We start from the raw sequence: 18821 nt of genomic DNA, 5'->3' as shown, positions 1-18821 counted from the left end.
ACACTCTATATACACTCAGAAGTGGTCTGAGTCACATACCACAATACTAGCCATAGGCTCTGTGCTTTTTTTTTTTTTTTTCATTTAAAATGTGGTTTACCTTGGAAGATTTCTGAGGTATGTACAGTATAGCATGTTGCCCTGCCTATTTGGACTCTTTCCTGGGTCATAGCATCATTCCTAAGCAGCAACTGCTGGGTAAGTATTTTCACACTAAGTTTCTGTTATTCCACACTCTAGGTAGGCTTTCATTATATTTATTAATTACTTGTGAATAAATAGATTGTTGACATTTTTACTATAGGAAAGCTAATATGCAGTTTTGTGCCAAGAATGGTGAAACTTGTAACAGAATGTCTGTCATATGGTTTATGTGGAACCTGTTATATTTCTCAGATCTTCACTTCAAATCCTACTGTTATAAAAATTGTTTGTTTTGACATTTGCATTAATATATTTTACAACATCACTTCAATTGTCACTTTCCTTTTCATACTACATATAAGAAAAAGAAAAAGTTTCTAAAATTATTTCAAATAAATTTCCTTGCCTGTTTGGAGTGGTGAATAGAAAGTTCTTTTATCACTGGATGTAGGATGGACTGATTTCCCCTTGAAGGTACTTCCTGACACTGGATGTAGTATGGATTGGCTTCTCCTTGAGGCAAGAGCTTTCTCCCTAAAGATGCTTAGCACTAGCCGAAAAACACGGCTTTTGATTGTCCTGAACTCTGAGCTTGCATTTGAGTAAATGCCAAGCTCGTCCCGTTTTGGGAGCTGCCCCTTCTAAGCCCTGCACATACCACGTCTGAGCAGGTACTACAAGCTTTCTGGGAGCCCAGTGAAAACAAATCTGCACCAACACCCAAGATGAAGAAACCTAAAATCCTGGAAAACACTCTCTGCTCTGGTCCTGATTGCTCTTAGTGTTCATAAGAAAACAACCTAGAATAGGCCTGGATCTTCAAAGACAGCCAAATCTCGTGATTCTCACATAAAAGCATAATTCTGAATAGTGTTATTTGTTGCTGTTGTTTTTCTTTGAGAGACTAAATGGTAGTAGAAAAAAATCTGTTGAAAACTGAGATATGATTGATTGTTTCCTGGTGTTGTAATAAAGATCATTACCTGAACATCAGAAGAATCTTATCACAAAACAGGCCACCAAGTCACAACCATAGCCATCAAAGGACAGGAAAGTGTTCCTTTAGTGAAGTTGCTGCTGAGGCCACAGAGGAAGATGAGTATCATGACTCTCACAGCCATTTCCTTAAGACTGCAGAACATGAGAAATTTAACAATCCCTCCTTCTTCAATGCGATAATTTTCCTCTTCAATAATTAACTCAACAAAAAATTATTGAATATATAGTATTACCATTTATATAATACTACTATGCACCTTGATAAGATGACAGCAACCACACCTAACAGTCCTAACAGTTACATAGTGTTGTTTTGGTTTTGTTTTACCTTGAGCCAGATACTGATATATACATTAGTTTATTCTATTGCACCAATCTCCCAAAGTAATTATCACTATTGGCTAGTGAGCAACTTAGGCATAGAAAGCAGTTTCCAGGCTCACAAAATAAGTGCCAGAACAGGGCTTACTTACCCCATTCATCTTTTAACCTCAACATGCATGCATATCTTTGACCTCTCTAATATATATATAAAATATTTATATATATATATATATAAAAGTGAGGTCTGACTTTCAATATTCTGGGGAACAGAGTCATTGAATAAATATATGAGCAATCTGTAATTTCAAATGCTGACTACAGCTACAGAAAAGAAACATGGTATCATGAAAGAGTGAAATACAACACTGCAAAGACTCTGTGCGTAGACTCAGAGCGATAGCAATGACCTTTGGTGACTCTCCTCACACCTAAAAAAATGAAGGAGGTATGCTGGCAAAAAATACTTTTGAGGAAACTAAGACTGAGAAGGTGGGAAGCACTGAGGCAGCAAGCCAGCACTTGCTTAACCCTCACTAGACAGCCTTGCCAGTATGTGCTGCTTTCTCCTCACACATTCCTGAGCCGGGATGGGCTGGGGGAGGCGAAACCCACTTCTGTTCTATTACCTCTTGAATAAGAAAACCCCACCTGGGTAAGATCCCCCTACCTCACAGATAAAAGTGAATACTTCCTTTTCAGCTGTTTTCCACTAAGAAATCTATAGCAGAGACAATGCCTTAAATTCTATCATATCTTAATTGGTGAAAAAGAAAATATCCCCATGGCCACATAAGCTTCTAGAAACAAGATAGCACCTACAATTGGTGAAACAAGCCAACAAAACATCTCTGTAAAATGGACCTGGAAACAGATTGGAGCATTGCTTTAGAGAGACGGAGATAGAGAATGAAGTTTCTGGGGAGGGAAGTTTCCTTCTGTGTTGATTTAAGGAAGAAACGGGGCTTCATTATCTCACTTGACAATCACAGATGCGTTTCCCCCCTTCGTTGTTACAGAAATCACAAAAGGAAAAAAAAGTTTATCTTTTCATTTCAAAGAATTTTCTGTCTGAAGATATGGGAAAGGTTTAAACCTCTGGTTTACATTATTATTTATCCCATGCATTATTTTATGTCCCCAGTCTCTACACTAGGCATAGTCTCTCTCTCTCTCTCTCTCTCTCTCTCTCTCTCTCTCTCTCTCTCTCTCTCTCTCTCTCTCTCTCTCTCTCTGTATGATTACTCCCAAAAGCAGAGTGACCTACAGGGGTGTGGATAGTACAAGGTTTTCATGTTGTTGATAAGTACATCACATAAATAGACATGTGAGTAATACAATTTTCAGGTCCAATAAATTAAATATTTTTTCTAATTCCTTGTTCAGAACTATTAAAAAGTTGTTGTTGCCATCCTGTGCTCCCCCTTCCTTCTCTTCTTCCTCCTCCTCTTCTTCCTCTTCCTCCTTCTCCTTTTCTTCCTCCTCCTCTTCCTCCTTCTCCTCTTCCTTTTGTGTTGTTTTGAGATTTTTGGGTTTGTTTGTTGTGTTTTGTTTTGTTTGGGGACAGGGTCTTTCTTCAGAGATCTGGCTGTCCTGGGACTCACTATGTAGTCCAGGCTGACCTCATACTTACAGAAATCCACTTGCCTCTGATTCCTGAGTGCTGGGATTAAAGGCATACACCACTGTGCCAAGCTCCTTAAAAATTCTGGATATCATATTGCTATAAAACAGTCTACATTTATTATCTTAATGTATCATTTAAGACTCCATACTTTACCTGACTTAGGATACTACCATGTTAAAATGATTAGATAACCACACATACAAGTTAGTTATTTAGCTTCAAATAAAGGTTAAAGAGTATCCAATAGTAAAATACTACATTAAATCTCACCTTTCATATTTAGAAAATGCCCCTTGTAGCAGTAATCTTAAAAGTTCTTATTGATAAAATCAAACCCAGAGGCAGGTATTGGGGTGAACTGGAAGATCAGAGAACAAGCCACAGCTAACCTCACCTGGTCAACTTCTCAGCTGGTCTTGTTTCCTCAGACTGGGAGCTTCTGTGTCCTCATCCCAATGGCTCTCAGCTGAACTGCTGCTCGAAAGCCTGAAGCTTAACCAGCCAAATGCTTAACCAGCCAAATGCTTCTAGTTTCTGGTCCTCACGCCTTATATACCTTTCTGCTTTCTACCATCACTCCCTAGGCTCGCTTTCTGGGATTAAAGGTGTGTGTCACCATGCCTGGCTGTTTCCAATGTGGCCTTGAACTCACAGAGATCCCAGATGGATTTCTGCCTCTGGAATGCTAGGATTAAAGGCATGTGCCTAACTAGTGGCTTTTCTGTTCTCTGACCCCAGATAAGTTTATTAAGGTACACAAGATTTTGGGGAACACAATACCACCACACCCCTTAAGATTATTCTGGGATGGGAAAAGATCTTCACCAACCCCACATCTAACAGAGGGCTGATCTCCAAAATATATAAAGAACTCAAAAAGCTAGACATCAAAATAATGAACAATCCAATTAAACAATGGGCTACAGAGCTTAAAAGAGAATTCTCAACAGAAGAATCTCAAATGGCTGAAAGGCATTTAAGGAATTGCTCAAATCCTTAGTCATCAGGGAAATGTAAATCGAAACAACTCTGAGATACCATCTTACACCTGTCAGAATGGCTAAGATCAAAAACACTGAAGACAGCTTATGTTGGAGAAGATGTGGAGCAAGGGGGAACACTCCTCCACCGTTGGTGGGAATGCAAACTTGTACAACCACTCTGGAAATCAGTATGGCAGTTTCTCAGAAAATTGGGAATAAGTCTTCCTCAAGACCCAGCTATACCACTACTGGGCATATACCCAAGGAATGCTCAATCTTACCACAAAGACACATGCTCAACTATGTTCATAGCAGCATTATTCATAATAGCAAGAACCTGGAAACAACCTAGATGCCCCTCAACTGAAGAATGGATAAAGAAAATGTGGCACATATACACAATGGAGTACTACTCAGCAATAAAAAACAATGATATCATGAAATTTGCAGGCAAATAGATGGAACTAGAAAATATCATCTTGAGTGAGGTAACCCAGACTCAGAAGGACAAACATAGTATGTACTCACTCATAAGTGGATACTAGATGTAAGGGAAGGGATGGTCAGACTGCAACCCACAACTCCAGAGAGGCTAGCTAACAGGGAAAGACCCTAGGAGGGACACATGGATGACCCTGTGAAGGAGAAGTGGATGAGATCTACATGAGTGGACTGGGTGTGTGGGGGGGAGTGGTAGAGGGCGAGGATAGGGGATGAGAACATAGGGAAATGGGAGGGTCAAGCTGGAACAGGGACAAAGTGGGAGGACAGGGAGGAAGATACCATGATAGATGAGGACATCATGGGACTAGGAAGAGGCAGGGTGCTGGGGAGGCTCTCAGGAATCCACAAGGTTGACCTCACCTTGGTCTGCTGGCAGTGGTCCAGAGGGTGCCTGGACTGGTCTACTCTAGTGACCAGCCTAGCAAATAACCTAGCTGTCATCATAGAGCCTTTGTCCAGTGACTCATGGAGGCAGATACTGAGATCCACAGCCAGGCATCAGGCTGAGCTCCGGGAATCCAATTGAGAGAGAGGAGAGATACTGCAGGCCAGGGATGTGATGGGAGGATGTGCAGAGATGACCGGCCACACTAGTGGAAGCCTATGAACTGTGGATTGGTGGCTGTGGAGCCCCCATGGGACTAGACTAGGCCCTCTGGATATGGAAAACAGTTGTTTGGCTCGAACTGTTTGGGCACCCAGGCAGGGGGATTGGGATCTGTCCCTGGTCTATGGACAGGCTTCTGGAACCCAGTGCCTGTGGTGTGACACCTTGCGCAGCCTTGGTGCAGTGGAAAGGGGCTTGGACCTGCCTAGGCTCAGTGTGCCGGGCTCTGCTGACTCCCCATATGAGACTTTGATTTGAGGGATGTGGGGATGCGGGGTGGCTTGGGAAAGAGGGCTGGGGGGGGCAGGGAGGAGGGGAAATCTGTGGATAGTATGTGGAGTGAGTAGAAAATTTCTTAATAAAGAAAAGTGAAAGAAAAAAGATTATTCTGGGTAGTTAAACTATAAACATGAAAAGTTTATGAACATTAAAGAGCACTAAAAAAACATTTAAAGTTCAGCACTTTCAGAGAATGTTTATACATTACATGTCTAAATATGTTACAGTTCTTGCATCCCCAAATTAAGGAAAACTAAAACCCATGTTAAATATAGCATTCTTCATAAATATCTTCTAGATCTCATTTCTTTAAAATTTGTAGATATAATTGACTTAATTCTTAATTGATCTCTTGTCATAATCCATCATTTTAGTAACATAGATAATTAACAAACAAAACTGGAAATAAAATAGCAAATTTCAAAGAGTTTTAAAAACATAGCCTGTGGTGATCTTAAATTCTCCTAATGAAGAAAATGCCCTCATACGTACTGCCATACAAACACTATCATCACACTTTAATGGAATGAAAGTCAAAATAGTACATTTATGTCCTGTCTGCATATACAGCATCATGTTTCACTATTCCAGTGTTTATTGTGGTCTGTGATCTATTTCAGGAAAAGGGAAAAGGCTACGCTAAAGCTTATGCTGATTTCAAAAGTGATCATCTCCCCCAAAAGATCATTTTCTTTATTTATTTTTATCTAAAAATACAGTTTTAGAATATAAAGTCTCATCAAAATAAAATATTAAACTTCGTGTTTTTGGAGAATTACCACAAACTACTCTCAGTCCTTTGAAAAACAATCTAATTTGAATCACTAGTCTAAATAGGTCATTTAACTTAGAAGAATTAAAATTAGCAGTGCAGGGTCAAGTCTTTTCCTAAAACATGTGCATCTGTTTGTCCTGTTCTTTGCAAAGTCAAAGCAGAGGAAAGTATCATGGACAGACAGAATATATGAGTCTACTGTGAATCTCAGTTAGTTTGTTCCTGAAACACCCATAAAATTAACAAAGTAAAAAGAAACAGAGCAAGGAATTTATTCGAGTTGGGGAGGATAGAGTGGCAGAAGGTAAATTGGCTCATTTACGTGCAGGAGGATGATAGCATGCTCATTCCTTGTTTTTCACACACATGCTTTCACAATAAACGCAAATCAAAATCAGCAAGACAAACCTAAAAGTAACACTCCAATACACCTTAGGCTCTCATAAGCTTTGCTTCTTCTTCTTCTATGAAACTAACAAGATCGCAAACCTTTCCAGATAGATACAGTGCCTGTGGCCCCAGCACTAAGAAGACTGGGGCAAGAGTATGGGAGTTTGAGGCCACCCTCTGCTACACAGAGGGTCCCAGTCTCACAAGACAACAGAACCTTAGCATGGCCCAGCACCTTTAAATACTGACTTATCTTACACTTCCTGATAAACTCAAATCCCTCCTATGCCGGAAAGCTTCAAAAATGGAATAAACAGTATCTTAAAACTCAGTTACTTAAATAATGATACTAATAAAACATAAATGAAGATGTTTAACTGCCGGAGACATTCAAGATCCCTCCAATCCAAGGGATTTCAACAGTGTGTCAATAGCTCAGGAACCCTTGACTTCAGAGGAGAAGGCAGGCAAGGCGTCAGAAGCGCAGTAAGCCAGTTTTGTTTCAACATTCTTCAAGGCCACCAGAAAATGCACTCATCATTCTTTCTTGATTAAAAGTAACTTCGATGCTGGGGTGGGGGTGGGGGGTCTTTCATATTGCTCAGCTGACAACAGTCTACTTATAGGAGTGATGAGGATACCGCTGAAGAACCCCGCTTTCCCTTTACCTACTTTGCTAACACCACTTCCCCAAAATGAGATCTTGAGAAATCCCGACTCCCTCAAGACCTTCCTATCTGTTTAGAGACAAATTGGAAGGACCTTGGCTGACAAGGAGACTCTGGGGGTGTGGCTTTGGGAAACTGCTAAGGAGCACTCTAAGCTACATTTTTTTTTTTTTTAAGAAAAACGCAAGGTGGGGGTGCTAAGCAAAATTAAGATTTACTCATCACCAGATGGATGATAAAATATTTATGGTTACCCAAGACAAATTTACACGCCCACCTCACACACACACCCTGGAGCAAAGACAGAAATAATCCCAGGAAAGGGTTGAACAGGCTGACTTGATCCTTCTACTACAGCATCTCTAAATCGGCTTTTCACCCGCTTGTATCAGTCTTCCCTAGTCCCTCAGCGTGCGCGCGCACGCGCGCGCGCACACACACACACACACACACACACACACACACACACACACACACACACACTGTCTCTAAGCGGCCACTTCTCCGCCCCCTTTCCCCCCCATCTTCAGTTCTGGGCGGACTTTATCCAACAAGGGCTCAGCCTCCAGGGCGTCCCTCTGGGTGGCGTCCCTAGCACTCAGGAGGTTCGGAAAAAGCCTGGAGACCTGGCGCCGGTGCCAAGGCTGAGGAACCCGGGGTTCCTCCTTCCACTCTCCTCAGTCTGAGAGAAGATTAAGTTGTCCGGACCGCAGAGCTCAGGGAGCGGTCCCTCCCACTCCAACCCCTCCCGAGCTCGGACACCCAAGGGTCCCCCGCCTCCACGGAGGTGAGCGCGCACTCACCGGAGGTGAGCTGCATCCAAGCACAGATCTTGTACACGGTGGCTGTGTTGCAGAAGAAGAAGAGGGTAAAGCAAACGATGCAGGCGATGATGAGCATCATGGAGAGGCCGATGAAGAAGGAGGCGGCTTTGAAGGCGCCCGAGGGCAGCGTGGAGAAGTCCGTGAAGCTGCCCCTGCAGGTCAGCTCCCGGGAGAAGCCGTTGCCGATGCAGTAGTGGAAGAGCCCGAAATAGCCGGCTTGCGGGGTGTCCACGCCGTCGCCGATCCAGTAGGGCTGGATGAAGCACACCACGTTGACGATGGCAAAGCAGATGGTGAAGATGGCCCACAGCACGCCGATGGCCCGCGAGTTCCGCACATAGTTGGTGTGGTATAGCTTGGCAGCCTCCTGAGCCGGGAGCATCGCGGCGGCGGCGGTGGCAGCTCCAGGCATTCTCCCCCTCCTCCTCCTCCGCCTCCCGGTCCTCCGCCTCCCCCCCGCCTCTCCGCTCGCAGGAGACACACTAGCAGAGCCGCGCGCGTTGCAAATCCCCTGCCTCCGCCTCAGCCCAGCAGCACCAGTTCTAGAGTCTGCATCCTCGCTCCCGGAAGGAGGGCGGGGGAGCGCAGAGCACCCCTCCGGTTCGCCTGGCACAGCCTCCCCCCTCTCCCCGTTGCCTTCTCTCCCTCCCTCCTGGCCCCGACTCCAGCCCTGCTCAGCACCCTCCACCCCTCTGCCCGCTGCTGCAGCTGCTGCAGCTGAAGCCTAGGAGCCCTCGCGCCCCCCATTTCCTTTCCCGCCTCTGATCCCCTTTCCTGCCAGTGCTGCTGGTGCCCCAGGGCGCAAAGGACCGTAGGTACCCTGAGATGCTCCTTAAGTGTCAGACAGGAGCCGGAGAAGCGGCTGTGGAGTTGGGGGAATCTAAGAGCGCACCCACAGGAATCCTAGAGGCACTCCCTGGATCCTGGAGGGTGTGCTGCCAGCCAGGAGGCTGATCCTGGGAGCTTTTCATCACCGCACAGGAACGTGCTTTGACCTCTGCATCTTGCAGAGAAGAAAGAAGCAGCATGGCAGGAGCAGGTGAAAAAAGGAAGATGACTAGGACGTGATGCCCTACAGAAGCTTCCCTGTCAAAACCACAGATTTGCCCCTGGCTAATTCTTCTGGTACCTCAAGTCCACAGATGGAGACAGGAGAAGTTGGGTAGAAACCTGTCAGACAATAATGTAGGAGTCAAGCTTGGAGGCTGATCTTCTATTTCTAAGAAGCTTATTTCTCTTCCCACTTTCCCACTATTAAACCAGATGAACTATGGCCAACTGAAGCCCCATGCTTCACTTTCAGGCAAGCCACTTCTCTCCCACAGAGCTTGCAATAGATGGGTCCTGCATGCACGGAAGAGATCGTCACAGAATTTTAGAGTTTGTTTGAAAACATCCCATAGTTTGGCAGGTGTTCCATTTATTACACAAATATTCATTGGCAGCTAGTGTGTGCTAAAGACGAAGAGGATGGCAATGGATACGTGTCTTAATGGTGGAAGTAGTCTCACCTCCCCCACAACCCAAAGCTCCAGTTAACCAGACTATTATCTTAGGGTAACTTCCCTGAATCATCTGCAAATAATGCCTCGCATAGCTGGTATGCACCTTTTACTGTTCCCCTGTTTGATTTATCCAGCATTGTCATTGCTCTTTGTAACAGGCCTATCTACCAATGAGTTTCTCTGTTGCCATTGCATTCTATGGTTCCTTCTGTGAACCCAGAATGCTCAATAGCAGGAATATACTTTGGTACAAATCATTTTAAACCCCATGATTGCTGAATTCTTTGAGCAAATGGAAGGCGGAAGTCTGTACTATATACATGAATCTTCAATTAAAATAGCCCAAAGTCTAAGTGATAGAGACTAGTTATGCTCTTCATCTGACACCCTAAAGACCTGCAATTGTGTAGGGGCAGGAAAGGGAACGACGGGCTTGGGACAAGGGACACACGAGATAAGGAAGGGGCTTCTGCTTCAGCTGTGAAAGATCTGAAAGTGTGAGTGTGGAATTTTACAATGAGGTCTCCTATAGGTATGGAGTTGAGGTATTACAATTATAGTTCAAGACCCATCAGGGCTTTGAAAAGAGGGCACCATTGAACAGATCAGGGGACTGTTAGCTAGGGTAAAACAGAATTCCTCTCAGGTGCAGCTGTAAACTTTCAGAAAGCCTTTAAAATATCAAAGCGATTTAGGAGATGCAGAAGGTGACATAAATGTGGACCAGTCCAATATAATACTTTATGTCTTTAAACATGTAAGTCAAGAGGATACATCTTCCATGTATTGGTGGTGGTGAAAGGTCAGAACTTCTGTGAGGTTTCATTCTGAATTCCCCTACACCTGTTGGCACACCAGCATTTTAACTTGGAAGCAGGATGAGGAAAGAAGTAATGAGATTTGTAGGGCCAGTTGACAAGCAGTGTGTCCTAGGGCAGTGAAAGCTTCAAGGCAAGAATTGGCAGTAATGTCTAGAGACTCTTGCAAGTCCTCAAGTCCCTCAGCCTGCTTATATAAAGTGGTCTTTCTTTGAAAGCTTCCTTACTGTTGCTGGGTTGGGAATGAGTTTGGAGGTTGCTGAGAACCAAAGGGCCTAGTTATATCTTGATGCTTAAATTGCCTTCATGGGACAAAGAAAAGACTGGCAAGTGACTCAGACTCAAGGGCTGTGAGTCATGCCAAAGGAAGGCCTTATTCTTGTTCCAGGCTCAGAATTGCCTCTGGGTTCGTGCTCAGAATCCTTATTGTGCCAGAAGGCACACTCAAAGGTGTCCACTCTTCTCAACAACCACTGAGAACAGTCCAGAGCTGGCAAGCTGTTAAGGTGCTCCTGTGCATTCCCCCTAAGAATTCATCATTTCCTCCTTCAGGTTAGGATTGAGAAAGTGTGAACTGGACCACGTCAATAGACCTTCTATTTCCACAGTGCCTTGTACTATAGCAGATTTTCAGACTGACATGGGGTCCTCCAAGAATGTCATAACTAGGGATGAGCTGGAATGCTAAATTCTATTTTAGACTATGCCATCAGTGAATGTGTTCTCTACCAGTCTTCAGACCCCTTTGCCACTGGCATTCCAATCTTGTCCTTTGCCACCAGGAATTTCACAGATAAAACTGATCCCATCCTTCACGTGAAATTTTTACTTGCATCATATAGGTCAATTGCTCTCAACCTGCAACTCTTTAATACAGTTCCTCATGTTATGGTGACCCCCAACCATAAAATTATTTCATTGCTACTTCATAACCTTGATTTTGCTACCATTATGAATCGTAATATAAATATCAGATACACAGGATATCTGATATCATTTGACCTCAAGGGATTGCAACCCATAGGCTGTGAACCAGTGATATAGATAGACTTTAAGAGTCTGAACAGCTAAACATATGTGAAACTCTGCAATCATCCTGTGTGACCAGGACAGCTGTTTTGGGGAGGAGGAAATAACAAAACTAGCCTGATTCATGCTACAAAGTTGCTATTGATAGAAAGGTATTTTGAAACTATAACATGATTCATAAGTGCTAAATAACTAGTAGAAGTCTGTCGTTGACAGCATAGAATTAGAAACACTGAATGCTCAAATTTCAGATCTCACTGTTGAAAATGCCTTTCTCTTACCGCCACAAAAAGGGTGAGTAGTGAAACTCCATCTTCACACTCTGTCTCAGTGCATGTTAGTTGGGACTATAAAAGATAAAGAAACCGAACAATAGTTGGGCTGTGTGACCCTCCTGAGGTCCTCAATGAGGTAAAGAACTAATCTGATGCAGCACAGGAGAGTGCAACCTCAGGACCCAGATCTAGTCTTTTCCTTAGCACTAGAAGCCTAGGCTCTTGAGGGGCTCCATTTCTCTTCTCTGCAATTTGGTGAGGAAGAAAGGACAGAAGATGTCTTCTCAGATCCCTTACTATAGTAAAATTCTATTTTATAAAGACTAAGATGATTTATTTAGAAAAGTTAAAAGAGAGAAACAATCTAGCATTTGAAAAAATAAGAAAAATCTAAAGAAGGTTTATCAGATTATGACACATTAAGGTTTATCAGATTAAGCACACATTTTATTCAAAATTGAAAGCCTTTCTGAAATTGTGTAGATGTAATTTTGCAAGCAATGGATGCTCAGAATTTCCAGATGAGTCATTGCTTGTGAGCAAGGTAATAGAGAGAGAATTTCTAAATTCTGTTGATTAATTGATTAATAGAGTTATGTCCAAGGTCAAGACTTTAGGGCAGAATACAAAGATTCTAATGGCTAAAATCTTCTCACCCGTAAAGGACTCCCTCTCTCCCCTTAGCCATTCAATTTTCTTTGGGACTTTAGACATCAGGAACCACCACTTAGTTAATCAATCACTGGGCTAGCAGAGGCAATCAGATGGTCTGAGTGTTTCAGCACTTTCTGAAAAATCAAGATCAAGTTGAGGGTCAGGTGTACTGGGTAGTTTCGGGTCAACTTGACACCAACTAGAGTTATCAGAGAGGATGGAGCCTCAGTTGAGGAAACGCCTGCATGAGATCCAGCTGTAAGGAATTTTCTCAATTAGTGATCAATGCAAAAGGGCCTAGCCCATTGGTGGGTGGTGCCATCCCTGGGATGCTGGTCCTGAGTTCTGTAAGAAAGCAGCTGAGCAAGCATGTCACATGAAGCAAGCCAGTAAGCAGCTCCCCTCCAGGATCTCTGCATTAGCACTGGCTCCAGGTCCCTGCCCTGTTTAAATTCCTGTCCTAACTTCCTTCAGTGATGAACAGCAATGGGGAAGTGTAAGGCAAATACTCTTTCCTCCACAACTTTTTTTTTTTTGGGGGGGGGAGTCATGGTGTTTCATTACAGCAATAGAAACCCTAATTAAGACACCAGGTAAGATGGTTCTAAGATAAAGTGACTTGATGACCTGAGTTGGCCCCCAGAATCCACATGGTAGAAGGAGAAAGCAGACTCCTGCAAGTTGTCCTCTGATCTCCATATATACACCTGCCAGGACATGGATGTGTCCACCCTACTCAAACAAACAAACAAAAATAAACCAAATACGTAAATGTAAAATATCTATCATTCATTCTGAACTGGTCTCTTGGAGTTTTCCAGAAAAGGTACAGCTTATTGAAAATATACACTTTCAACTTGGGGTTCATTACTGGAAAGCACCACGTGGATTCTCTGCTATGAGCACCTTTATATATAAATCTTGTCTCTCTATTTGGCAATCATTTTGGTCATTGAAATCTCAGGTTCAGATTTTTTTTTAAAGAATGTCTCCAAATAACATAACCCAAAATTTTAAATCTTACAATCCCAACACGCTTCTAAATAATAAGAAAAACCTATCCACAAGGTTTTGTTTCTTACCATAGTCACACAAAAATGTTAATACTGATGACTCAGTACTCTGGGCATAAGGGCACATGTCAGTGCCTTCCAGGTTGGGCTGCAGAAGCTGTTCAAACTCTCAACAGTGTATAACCACAGCCGTTTTTTTTTTTTTTCCCTAATCTACACCACATGATCATTCCCAGTTGGCTGTGGTTCTCTTCCATGCAGTGGGCCTGGCTGTGGATTTGTTTTGTGGTTATCGGGTTTGAATTGAAAGAGAAGCTCCTATTTGCTTCATGTTGTTTGAAGGAAGAAACTAAAAGTTGAAATGGCTCAGGCAAATTATATAGGCCTACAAATAAAACTGTAGCCTAAATGTGTTGTGATGCATGATATATCACATTGCATTGGCCAAAGCAGATCAAAGAGAAGCCAGAAGGCAACGTAATAGTGACGAGAAGTTCTCACAGGAAGGAACTGAGTGAAAACCTAAGAGGTTAAATAAAATCCACTATATTCACTTTCAATTCTGATAAAAACTTTAGTGTCAACTTACTTTCCAAATGGTCTCTAAGAGTATATTCATATATGTGTTTTATTTAAATTCTGTGATTATTTTATTTCAAGTAACCATTATATCCCATCTGAATGAGAAGAAAGTGCACCTTAGTGGGGCTTACAATGAAAAACATTAACTAAGTGAAGAAAGGCTGATAGTCATACTGTATGATTAGGCCTGCTAAAAATAAACTTAATTTTTCCTTTTATTAAAATTAGCTTTCCCCACCACCCATCAAGGCCTGTAGCAAGTGGGAGAGTTGGCCCTGGGGTCATAAGAGCTGGAGAGCTGTCCCTGCCCCTCATCAGCTGCAGCTCTCCAGAGAGTGGCCCCTATACTTATCCTGAGCAGCACAGTAGAGCTGGCCCTGAAGGCGTAGGTGTGGGAGGGCCGACCCTGAGGACATGAATGAGGGAGAAATGACCAGAGGAACACCTCTTCACTGCAAGGGGTGAACTATTCAGGGCAATGCTGGAGAGCTCCCCCTGGTGGTGAGGACAGGAGAGAACTGGGAGGGTGACCAACCCTGCAATTACCCAGGCCTAGAGCCAGGGTTAGATGTTGGCATACCCTAACATCCACCCCAACAGTGATCTCCTGGAGCACAAGGCAGGTTGGGGGTGTGGTTTGAGGGTTGGTCCTGTAGACCCAGGGCTGCAAGATCTCCATGACAAAGGGCAGCAATGGGATGTCCAGGAAGAGCCCCAATGAGGGCCCTTTGGTCTATGGTGCAGCAGACCAGTGATTCTTTGGATGAGGGCCTGCCTGTAAAAATCTAGGGATAAAGGGGTTTACTATGTGATTCACTGTATCATACTGCAGCTTCCATGATGAGATTCTTCATTTCTCCCCCCCCCACCACCACCACCCTGCCTTTTTTCTCTTCAATTTTATCTTATTTTAGGGAGGGGAGAGAGAGATGAGTGAGATTAGGAGACATGATGTGTAGGCATGATGTGAAAGACACAAGCATAAATAAAAAGAAAGTAAAAAAAAAAGAACCTTTTTTTTCTCACATAATATACCCTGATTATTGTTTCTCCTCCATCTAATCCACAAAGTCCTTCCCCATTTCCCCTACCGCAGTTCCACCTTTCTTTCTGTCTCTCATTAGAAAACCAAACTTCTAAGGGATCATAATAAGATTAAAATAACATAATATAATAAAAACATAAAACAAAAACTAATGCGCTAAAAAAGGATGAAACAAACAAAAGGGAAAGCAACCAGGAAACATCATGAGAAACAGATGCAGACGCAGAAACCCACTCACTCAGGTGGTCATCCATAAAAACACCAAAGGAAGCCATAATAGATGCGCAAAGGACATGTAGTGTAAAAAGAGAGAAAACACCATATATGAATAAGAAATAAGATGAAAAACAAAACAAAAACCCTGATATGACATTATGAGCCTAGGAACTTCCACAGATGCCATGGACTTAGTTTTCTGTTGGTCCTCTAGTGCTAATGTTAACAGTAGTTTGTTTCACTAGTGAGACTCCCTTGAATAAAAATAAAATTTCATTTGAAAGTGGTTATCAATTGAAATGCTTCTGGGTTAGGGGTGGAGACATGTGTCCATTTCACCTTTCAGATCTAGGGTCCCATTGTGCAGGCCTGTGCATTCTCCCTTGGTTTTTGTGAGTTCATACGTTCATCAATCCTGGTAATTTAGAGTCTTGATTTCTTGGTGTACCCATCTACTCTGGCTCTTACATTCTTTCTAACTCCTCTACCTTAGGGTTCTCTGAGGTGATGGAGACATCCTGTTTAGGGATGAGTGTTCCAAGGCCTCTCATTTCTTTGTATAATGTCTGGCTGTGGATCTCTGTATTTGTTCCCATCTGCTGCAGGAGGAAACTTCTCTGATGATGGCTGAGAAAGGCACTGATCTAAGTGTGTAGTAGAATGTCTATAGGAGTCATTTTATTGCTACTTTAAAAATAAAAGAGTTAAAAAAAAAAACCCTAGGTCCCTGGGCTGTCTAGTCTCAGGTTCTTGGTTACCCAAGAAGTGTTGGATATGGGTTCCACCTGGCAGAGTGGGCCCTAAGTCACATCAGATGTTGGTTGGTTACTCCCACAAGCTTTGTACCACCACTACACTAGCGTATCTTGCAGGCCAGACATCATTGTAGATCAACAGGTGGCTGAGTTGATATTTGTTTTTCCTTTGGTAATTTGCAGAGTACCTTCCTGTACCAAAGAAACCAGAATGTAGGGGTGAAATTCTATATAGGTACTAGCTCCATGTCTTCATGTTTGATGAGTCCTATAGATGTTGCCTTCTGCAATAGGAACTTTTGGTCAGTCTGTGGAGTGCAAATGTATTTCTAAATATTGAGAACTGACACTTAGGAATGGGTTTGGGGTAGAAGAGGGATTCGTAGAGGGTTCACGGGTGGTAGGAAAGCAGAGTATTACACCAAAATCTGCTTAGTTCCCTGAGAATGGCATGGGGGGGGGGGACACAGTAGGTAGCATAAAACCAGAGAATTTGATATAAAGTGAAGGTCAGAAGTTGGCCTATTTGCTTCTCTGGCAGCCTTGGCCAGAAGGTTTCTGGGGAATGCCCCCTGGAGTTGGGGGCTGGCATAAATCAATGAGTAGGGGGAAGAAAGTTTGGAGGAGACAATCTGTGTGATCCACTGAAGATGGGGGCAACAGAGAGGAGAGACTGCAGCAGGTGGTCTGCTACTGAGCTGGGGATAAGCCAGGAAAACTGGATTTGAAGGAGAAAAGAGAGAGGTGAAGATCCAAAATTAGGCTACCTGCTTCCCTGGCTGGAATAATAATTTATTTTTGAATGAAATTTACTTTCAAAGTGAAAAAAATGTGTTTTCCTAAGAATTTTCAGTAGTGCTAGTGAAGTTGTGTATATTGGAGGAGAACCTACAACCAGTATTTACTAAACCAGCATAATTCCTAACAGCAATCTAAACATTTGACCTCATACCCAGAGATAAATGTAATCTTCACCCCTCATCAAGAAAATGTGTCCTTGCAGCCGATGGAGACCATTATAGAAAACCACAACCAATCAAAATGTAGAGTTGTGGGACTTGCTCCTAGGGCTAGAAAACATTGTGGAAGAGGGGGCAGAAAGTTTGTAAGAGCCAGAGGATCAGGGAGTTTGCTGTGGGATTGTGTCTCCTAATAATGTAAGAAGCTATACTCATAAAGTTTCACCACCAGGACCACACAAACATGAGCTGAACAAGAACAACACCAATAGACACACCATAATGGATGGAGGAAAGCCACAACCCTACACAAAGAACTATAGTCAACTAAGGAATGCAGAGTAGAAGAAATAGTCTTCTCCAGGAATGAGCACACCAATGGATTATACAATACAAGTAAGATTATACAGACTAAGCAGGTTATAGTTAAAAATACATATATTTAAAATATGAAATAACCATTAATGAAAATATGGGTCATGAATTTGAAAGACAGCGAGGAGAGGTACATGGGAGGATTTGGAGGGAAGAAAGAAAAGGGAAGGAAGGGAAGGGAGAAATATAATTACATTATAATCTCAAAAATTAAAAAATAATTTACAATATGTTTCAAACTTGAATATGGATTATTTTCAAAATACAAGAAATTTTTCAGAAAACTAGTGGACCTATAATAATAACTTACAGAAGTATTACTTTAAAACTATTTAAATATACAGGCTAAATACTATATAACATAAAACTTAATCAACTCTCACTAACAGAGACATGAAAAACTCAATGAACCTCTCCTGAAAAACAAGTTAACTGGAAAAAAACCAAAACAGTCATTGAGGCTCCTAAGATTGGTCAAAGGCAAACAAGTCCAGAGGCATTTACTCATGAAGAACTGCTAGACTTTAAATTCATAGGGTGGCCAGAGCTGTCCCAGATGAATAGCAGTGAATTCAAGGACTGGTGACTACCCAAGGTGGCGGGAATAAAAGTTGGCTGACTACCCGTCCCTAAACAAGACTTTTACACCATCTTCTCTAAGGCCCAGGGAACATCTCCAAGTGGTGAATGTAATGGCAAAAAGAACGTGAAACAACAAAAACATTATGAGACACAAAAATATCAGGAAAGTGTCACCTTTCATTGGGAGAAAAGATTCATTCTGAGTGGACCCAGATCACTTTCTGAGATAAAACCTTGAAACAGCTTTTTAAGATATATTTTCAAAACTAAAAGAAACCATGATTGAAAGGCTTGAAAGAAAACATGGTAACTGCCATTCAGCAAATAGAGAATCTCACTAGAGAAACTGAAGCTAAAAAAAAAAAAACACACACAGAAATTTTTAAGTGAACAAAATGTACAATAACTAAAATGAAAATTCACCAGATGTATTTAGTACAAGGTTTGATAGAGTATATAAAAAATATCAATGAACTTGAAGATAAATCAACAAAAATTTTCCTATGTAGAAAAGGAGCATAAAGACACATACACACACACACACACACACACACACACACACACACACGAAATAATCTATTCTTACAAGGAAGAACCTGGATGGTTCTCTATGCTGAATGAAAAGGCCAATCCTAGTAAATGCTGTATTGTTAAGTACAACAATGTTGAAATGACAAAATCACAGAAATGGATAATCAATTAATAGCTGTCAGGGGGCCATCAGTGGTGGGACTAGGAAGACAATGACTATGACTACGAAAGGTTACACGAGGGCTGTCCTGTGCTGGTGGCACTGTCTGTGTTGGCTGGATCAATGTCTACCCCAGTTCTGCTGTAATGCTATAGCTTTGCAAAGTGTTACTAACTGGAGGAAAGTGAGTAAATGATACCC

The 18821-nt window shown here is 42.3% G+C and overlaps 1 protein-coding gene across 2 annotated transcripts in view; it reads right to left on the bottom strand.

Annotated features, from left to right (window-relative positions):
* Lhfpl3 (LHFPL tetraspan subfamily member 3) overlaps window positions 1-8809 on the bottom strand; it is a 568397-nt gene extending 559588 nt beyond the window's left edge. The window contains exon 1 of one of the 2 annotated variants that reach the window (XM_016008807.3): window positions 8101-8809. In XM_016008807.3, the coding sequence (XP_015864293.1) occupies window positions 8101-8533 (433 nt within the window). In that variant the 5' untranslated portion in view covers window positions 8534-8809. The remainder of the gene's footprint in view (window positions 1-8100) is intronic. The other variant, XM_016008806.3, reaches the window with a different exon arrangement.
* Window positions 8810-18821: the final 10012 nt, after the last annotated feature.

Source organism: Peromyscus maniculatus, chromosome 3 (assembly GCF_049852395.1).
Source record: "Peromyscus maniculatus bairdii isolate BWxNUB_F1_BW_parent chromosome 3, HU_Pman_BW_mat_3.1, whole genome shotgun sequence".
NCBI classification, from domain to species: Eukaryota; Metazoa; Chordata; class Mammalia; order Rodentia; family Cricetidae; genus Peromyscus; species Peromyscus maniculatus.
Note: the sequence above shows the minus strand (reverse complement) of the source record. Positions and strands in the feature narration are given on the sequence as shown.